Source organism: Schistocerca serialis, chromosome 2 (genome assembly GCF_023864345.2).
Source record: "Schistocerca serialis cubense isolate TAMUIC-IGC-003099 chromosome 2, iqSchSeri2.2, whole genome shotgun sequence".
Classification (NCBI taxonomy): domain Eukaryota; kingdom Metazoa; phylum Arthropoda; class Insecta; order Orthoptera; family Acrididae; genus Schistocerca; species Schistocerca serialis.
The window spans coordinates 300203833-300212403 of NC_064639.1; the positions used below are offsets into that span (position 1 = coordinate 300203833).

The window sequence follows — 8571 nt, forward strand, 5'->3', positions numbered from 1 at the left end:
CATTCAGTAAGTAATGCAACACATTTTTTTCTGAAAGCAGTTTGGTTTCATTCAGGATTTCAAAACATCATATTATTCCTCACTCTTTTGGCTACAAAACCCTATTTTTCAACGTAATTTCTGTTCAATGCAATGGTCTTATGCCACCTTACTGGAGGGCCTGTGTGCCTGCATGGTATATGTTGGGGCCAACATCTTGCTGCATCAGTAGCCTCATCGTCACCCGTGTACTGCTTCCCATTGGTCCAAACTCATGGAAGTTGGAAGATACGAGTTCTGGGCTGTAGTTTAGGAGCTCACAGAACTTCTTTGGACTGTTCTTCCTATTGTATGCACAGACTTGTGTGAGGCTTTGTGTTGTCATGGAGAATGAGAAGTTTGTTTGCTTTTTCTGGTGCCAAACACATTGGGAAGTTGTTCCTTAAATTTCCTGAGGGCAGCACAATACACTTGAGAGGTGGTCATTGCACCACGAGTGAGGACATTAAACAGAATAACTCCGTCAGGCTGCCCGAAGACCATCACGATGAGTTTATTGACTAAGGAGGTATGGCTTTAAACCTTTTCTTTGGAGAAGAGATGGTGTGGCACTACTCGATGGATTGCTGTTTCATTGCCTGTGATAACGCTTGATGAGAAGTTGTCACAATAAGCCTTGTTATGCACAAGCAATTCTGCACAGATGGTCTTTCACTGCTCTTTATGGTCGTCTGTTAGGTGGCAAGGAACCCAGCGGGCACACACTTCTGAGTACCCCAGTTGATGGATGTGGTGTCAGCACTACAAACAGAGACATCCAATTGAGCAGTGAGGTGTTTGATTGTGATCTTTTGATCACCTCACACGAGTGTGTCCATCATTGCTGGAATTACAACTGTGTGTGGCTGGCCAGCACGTGGGAGATCTGACAGGTTTGCACGACCTTGGTGTGATGATGACAGACACTTGGCCCAACAGTTCACTGTGCTTTCGTTCACTACCAGGTCTCCCTAGATATTCTGAAAGTGCTGATGAATGTGTGTGATGCTCTGGTTTTCTGCCCAAAGAAACCTGATGACACCCCTCTGCTTGGAATGCACCTTCGTTATGGGTGCCATTTTGAAGGCTATGTATAGGGCCGCCACCTGTTGGAACTTCATGAAACTACAGGAGCTGAAGTGAGAATATTCCACGAAGTCCTACAACAAATTCTGCATTTTTTCACCCAATATTGTTGCAGAAGAAAAAACGTGTTGTATTACGTATTGAAAACCCCTCGTATATCAAGTTCTGTGCCAGTGTTTGGTGGATGGATCATTAGCTCTCTTCATTACCTGTACATATTACATTTCCCAATTATCAGTGCAGGCACACTTTCTTTATTGACTTCATGCACACTTCATGAGTTAGTAATGTGAATGGCTGGTCCCACGTCTCTACACCACTACAATCCCTGACTAGAGAGGGGGAGACAGTCCTACTCTCTCTTTAACAGTGTGTCATCTTCATATGCCAGTGAAGAGTAGTCTAATATTTATCTAAAGATCACAACAGAGCAACAACAATTGTCAACAGTTGTCAATAGTTATTGGTTTTTGTCTTTGTGCATCTTGTCTTTAGTACTGAACATAAATCATTTTTGTAGAAGGATATTTCTGGACTTGTGCATTTCACACACCAATCAGAATTTTCATTGTTTGTATCTATAGCCTAATGTCAAGACCAGGCTCAGTATTTGACATTGCTGTTGAAAATTTTGCATTCTGGCAGCCTTAAAAAAACTAGGTATCCTGTCATAAAATAATGCATTTTACACTGTATTTTTACTATACCATCCGTGTGTAAAATTAATCGAAGCTTGCTCACATTTTATTTGTGTTTGAGCTTAATGATATGACAGTTCAGTTTTGTTCTTCTTTCTAGATAAAACTTCTGGATGAAATTGGAATAAATGATTTAATATCGAACCCAGACATTACGTGGCTGCCTGCTCCAATACCATCCAATGTCAGAGATCAAGAATTAGTATAAATATGAAAATACTGTAAAGTAGCTGTTACAAAAGCAGAAAATCTGAAGATAAAAGGCTGTGAGGCTATTTCCTCATTTTGTGCATGCGTGTGTGTGTGTGTGTGTGTGTGTGTGTGTGTGTGTGTGTGTGTGTGTGTGTGTGTGTGTGTGTGTGTGAGAGAGAGAGAGAGAGAGAGAGAGAGAGAGAGAGAGAGCATCTGATATTTGGGTGTTACATATTGCACTGCATTTACAGCTGTGCCTGTTTTTTTTCCCTAAAATATTTATTTTGTAACAGTCATGTGCTCAAATCTTGTTTGACTGTAACAGGTCCCAAAATGAAATAAAAATATTGAAATTTGATTACCTCATTTCCTTTCATATTTTAAAATTAGCTGATGTTTGATAAATTTCAGAAAATTGTCCGATTGTTTAATATCATTAGATGCAGCAGAGGAGGTCGTATAACAAGTTGGCATAGGTCAGTATATACTGAAATTGGCACTTCTTCAAATTAATTATGTAAATATAGGCTGTAAATCACTCTTCAAACTGTTTCTCTCTTCTCTGTCAAAAGTGTGGAGTTGATTGTATTCGGAAAGTATTGGACACCTCAGCACGGCTATGTTAAAAGAAACAAAAACTTCCTCATTTGTTTAAAGCACTCCTTGATTGAGATGGATATTAACTGCTGGATATTAGCTGAAGCAATGGGTCATTGACACTTTCCTACACAAAAAAAGAAAACTTTATCAGCTGTTGGAATAAATCCTTCACTGAGAGGGAGAAAGAGGCAGGAAGAGGGATTAGGAGTTGGTAATTAGTTGCTCTTAGGGAGGCAGCAGGTTTTCTAGCTAGGAACACAGGACAGAGACATCAGGTACGTGGGTGGGTGAATGGACAGAGGAAGGAGAAACTGTTGGGTAGTGTGGTGCAATGGGGAGTTAGCAGAGATTGAGGCCAGGAGGGTTCCAGGAAAGAAAGATGTATTAAAAGGATAGCTCCCAGCTGTGTAGTTCAAGAAAGCTGGTGCTGGTGTGAATGATCCAGATGGCATGGTCTGTGTAGCAGCCATTGAACTCCAGCATGTTGTACTCGGCTGCATGTTGTGTCACTGGATGGTAAACTTCGTCCTTGGCTACAATTTGGCTGTGGTAATTCCTTCTGGTGGACATAAGGTTGCTTGTCATAGCAAGATAAAAATCTGTGCAGTGATTGTAGCAGAGTTGGTTTATAACTTGGCTTCCTTCACAGGTGGTTCTGCCTCTGATGGGATAGGCTAATTCTGTGACAGGACGTGAGTAGGAAGGTGCTAGTGGGTAGATTCGCAGTTCTTGCACCTGGGTCTCCCACAGGGACATGACTGACTGCATGGGTTGGGAGTGGCAGTGGGGTCAACCAAGATGTTGTGTATATATAAGATATTGCAAAGCCTTAGTTCAGAATTACAATGCAATGTTCCTTTGGACATGCATGCATGTCTGAAGGAATATTGTGTCATAATTCTGAACACCACAGGCGCTGCAAGATCATATTTATTCGTCGACACTGGGCAAGCAACTTTCAATTAAAGTGCCCCTCCTGTACAGGAATATACATAATGAATGAGTACAGGTTGTAGACACATGGTTGACAACATATGGAAGTTTGGGTCTGGCCATGGAGTGTGCTTGGATATCCTGTTGGGAAGGCGACTACTCACGACAAATGGGAAATCAGGGTTCGAGTCCCAGTCCAGCACAAATTTTCTTCATTGTCATTCCATTATACAGCTGATGGTTGTCCATATTGACAACTGTGAGTACGTTTCATGTAAGATAGTGTGTAGGTTGGGTGGGCTATGGAATACCACTTCAGGAGTAGTAGGAAGTATCTAAAACAGGATATCCCTCATTTCTGGACATGGTGACAGATAATCAAAGCCATGATGAAGGATATGGTTCAATTGCTGTAGTGCAGGATTATACTGTGTTGAGGGGACAGGCTCTTCTTTATAGCTGATTGACAGGGTGGTGGGAGGATTAGGGACTGTGTAAGGATATGACAGCAAATCTGTTGGCGAACTAGGTTGTGGTAGGTAGTAGGTAGGTAGTGGGTAGATAGTGCTTGTCTGTGAAGGCCCTTGTGTGACATTCGCCATACTGAGCAAGGGAATTGTGCCCACTGCAGATAAACTCTTCATGGGGGGCCATGCAGTATGGGATCAATTTTTCAATGTGCAAGGGGTGACAGCTGTCGAAATCCAAGTACTGGTGGTGGTTTGAGAGTGTAACATGGACAGAGGTGTGGATGGAGCCATCAGAGAGGTGGTCACATCCAGGAAGGCTCATGAGGACCAGGTGAAGCTGATGAGAGAGAAGGTGTTGAGGTTGTGAAGGAATGAGCATCTTGTCCCTGGCTCAAGGTCATAAAGATATCAGTGAACCTGGCCCAGACTAGCAGCTAGGAGTTTTGGAAGGCTAGGAAGGTTTTCTCTAGATGGTCTGTAAACGAGTTGGCATAGCAGAATGCCATGCATGTTCCCATGGATGTCGCGGATTTGTTCATATACCTTCCCCTTAAAGAAGTATCCAGTGTAAGAATATAGTTGGTAAAGTTTGAGGAATGAGGTAGTGGGTTTCGCATCTGAAGGACATTGGTAGAGCTAAAATTAGGTAGCGGCAAAGCCGTGGGCATGAGAGATGTTGTATTGGGAGGTGACATCAACAGTGACGTGTAGGACTGCAGGTGGGGATTGGTAGAGTAGGCAGGTTCTAGGATGGGCCTAAGGATTATTATTTTTTTTTTTTTTTTCTGCCTGCCATCTGTTTCTCCCTCACCCACACCACCTGACACAATCCCCATGCCACCCCATTATACTTGTTGAAATGCAATCCCAGCATTGTGTGCACAGCCGAAACAATCTAGGGGCACAGTTGTACGTGTCTTTGTATTTCACTGTAGCTCAACAGAAGATTTGTTTGAAAAGCTGCATGTTTTCTTTCTTACTTGTGTGTACCTGTCAATGATGCATTACTCCTGTTATTTACTCCTAAATTATTTGTGTGTGGTATAATATTTTCTAGATCTCAAAAATTGTCTAGTTACCAGTGTTTTGTAGCTTGTTTAGCACCACTCAGAGGACACATGCAGGCTAATTCACTAAGAATGAGTTTGCAGTCTGCTTTGAAGGAGGGCTACTCAGATGTAACAAAAACCTGAAATATCTAGAGATCGCAACTGATAAGAACGCTCAGTTACAAACAACATTTGTTAAGAACTGCTGCCAAAATCAATACTCAAAATAACTTTCTCCAGAAACCCTGTCACACATCATGGGGATCCTACGCATCAACGTTCTATACCTCACTTCTGGTGTAGTATTTATTGGTGGTGTTTGATGTAACTGTAGATATTTTACAAAGATATTTTACATGCCTTTGTATTACAATTTAAGAACAACAAAATTAATATATTTCAAAGACACACACACACACACACACACACACACACACACACACACACACACACACACACACACACACACACACACACAGGCAGTCATACAGACAGATCCAGAATGATGAGGCTAGGACAGATAGTTGGCTGTGACCTTATAATAGGAAACATCCTGACATTTGCGTGAAATAATTTAGGGAGACCATGGACAACTTAAATCAGAATGGCTGGATGAAGAATGGAGTCTCCACCCTCCCAACTACAAGACCACTCTCCACACAGTACTATATCATTCAGTTTCCACCTAGTGTACACTACTGTTTCACAAATAAGTAATTTAATAATGATAAGACTAGTGCTGTACTGTTCAACCATTTCTCACCCACAGTCACAGTATACTCTACACGCACATTGTTTCATAACACTACACATCAGCACCTGATGTCGGGATCATTTTTTGCACTGTAACTTCCTGTTTCTTAGCCTGAAAAACTGAGTTAGCATCCATATATAACAAGTGATATATTGAGTGCAGAAAGAGTAAAAGGCATTAGTATTAAGCCACATACACACTGAGTTTTAAACATATTTTCAAACCATGATTCTGATTACTTGCTGTGGTCACCATTTCGAAACATAAACATGGCAACATGTATCCAAAGCAGTGTCGGCACAAATTGGAGCAATGTTTCAGGCAGCTACCACATGTCACCACTGCATGGCACTAACGTTTGTTTATATGTTGCATTGTGTGCATCAATTGTTTAGAGTTGTATGGTGTCATGTTGTGTACTTTCTGGGGAAAAATGGATGAGTCTTTCGAACTGCTAGTGCTGTACCTGACCAAGGACTGCTTATAGAAATAAATAAATAAATAAAATAAAAATAAAAAAGCAGTATAAGAACATTAACAAAAAACCTGATGCTCTGCAGCAAATTGCTGATTCATTTGCCTGAGACAAAGCATTGAGAAAAAAATATGGTCCCTTTTTGTCGCGTATCAACATGAAAAGAAGAAGATCGTGTCAAGCAAATCATCGGTTATTGATGCAGATGCTTTATATAAACCATCTCTTGAAGTTTCTCAATGATGTCCATGAGCCACAAAAAACTGCACACACTATGGACAAAGAGGTATGAAAATTATCATTGCGTGCCTGTATTTATATTTTATACTGTACAGTAACATTCATCCATAGTTGTTTTGCCATAGTAGACTAAATTGTGAAATTTAAAACTAATTTGCAAATTCATCTGAAATTTGTTAGTTTGTGTTCAAAGCTTCTATTGTATATTCTAGGGTGCAGTAAAAATTGATGCAGTGATGTATCATCTCCATTTGTCTGGAATCATTTCACCTGTCTGTATATCATAGGAATTCAGGCTTCCTTGTGGAATATATTGCTTCCTTGCTTCAGCAGTTCATGTAAAAAGTTGTGGAGGTACACAGCTGTAAGGGTGACAGCTTGCGTCTTCCCTGGTCGCAGCAACATTTGTTTTTGGAAGGAAGAAAAAAACCAAAGCCATAATGCCGAATGTGTTCTCCACAACCATTATAACCTGAGGCAGTCAGCAATTTAAAAAAATGTTTTAGAACCATGAACGGCCGGCCGGAGTGGCAGAGTGGTTCTAGGCGCTTCAGTCTGGAACCATGTGACCACTACGATCGCAGGTTTGAATCATGCCTCGGGCATGGATGTGTGTGATGTACTTAGGTTAGTTAGGTTTAAGTAGTTCTGAGTTCCTGGGGAATGATGACCTCAGATATTAAGTCCCATAGTGCTCAGAGCCATTTCAACCATGAATGTCCTTCCACATACTTTCATTATGTGTTCCTGTAAGTCATCTACCATGAATTTGTCCCTCCAGGTAGAGATTAAGCTTGTGGCAAGTTCATTTTATTTTGATGGATTAGTTCACTTATGGTCACTTTCTTGAATACACTGCCATCTGAAATTCTTGCTTGGCAGCCAATATCTGCATACAAAAAGTTGTAGCTGGCATAAATGATAGTAAGCGGCACAATGCTTAATGACCCTTTGTAATTACAAAATTTTATGCCAATAGCAACACGGGACAGTGAATGACTATATAGTTCCCATCAGCTGCTCCCACACAATAGGATAAGTGAAGCATTTGTGAGAACACACGTGCTATTTCAGGCTGGTCATTTTCAGTCACAGGCTTCTGAAAGAAATAAATTTGATTTCAGGTTGTGTAAGATTTGACAGATGGAGGGAATGATGAGAAAGATAATGTTGCTGGTTCTTCTACATAGTTGATGTAGAAGGACCAGCAACATCCTCCACTGAGTAAATTAGTAATACAAGTGAATAGGAAGCAAGGTGGTGAGCTATAAAATGTTGCTTCAGCATTATTGAATAAACTTCAGAAAAGACAGGAAGAGCAGTTTACTGTTGAATGCAGCACCTACAGCCAGTATGTGGCATCTATGCTGTGAAAACTGCCACAGGTGCATAGAACTAAAATTATATCAAAGTTTCAGTGATGTTCTAATGAAAGAACAAATAGACTATTTTGAAAGTCTTAAGTCATCAGTTGGTATGGATGTGTCCGGGGCATCAAGCAGTAATTTTGATTCCCCTGTCACATTACTTATTGACACTTGACACTGTAGAAAATTTTCTTTGTAATATCATGGAGAACAAATAACAATTGGGTAATATACGTATTTAACAATGTTTTTCATTTACTTACCTTTACATAATCTTTCAATACTTTCACCATTTTTCTACACATTGCAGGTAATATTCGGGATATAGTTGGCTTCGAAATGTGAAATAAATATGCAAGGCTGTAAAATGAATCTTCCGTTGCCAAAAAACAAAGAGTAATACTGAGTCTTTGATTGGTTGTAATTGCTCTGCTGTAATTTGTGTCTTTTATTGAAACAATCGGTGCCATCACATTTGCCAGAAATTCCAAATCAGTAGATGACATCTGATTGAAGTGACGGAAACCAGAGCTGTCTTCGATTCAGCTCCAGTAGCAACTTGTACCTACCAGTTCGTATATTCTATGGTTTTGCCCACCAATGATAATGACACCTCTCATTTTGTTTTGAGTGTTTTCTAGTACTGATAGTACGGCACCACACATCATTACAACTTCCTCTGCTCTGTG

General features: G+C 40.5%; 1 protein-coding gene across 1 annotated transcript in view; it reads left to right on the forward strand.

The window, feature by feature from the left end:
- LOC126457071 (ubiquinol-cytochrome-c reductase complex assembly factor 1) overlaps positions 1-2352 on the forward strand; it is a 153652-nt gene extending 151300 nt beyond the window's left edge. Inside the window, exon 6 of the mRNA XM_050093071.1 lies at positions 1903-2352. Coding sequence (XP_049949028.1) covers positions 1903-2010 — 108 coding nt within the window. The 3' untranslated portion in view covers positions 2011-2352. The remainder of the gene's footprint in view (positions 1-1902) is intronic.
- Positions 2353-8571: the final 6219 nt, after the last annotated feature.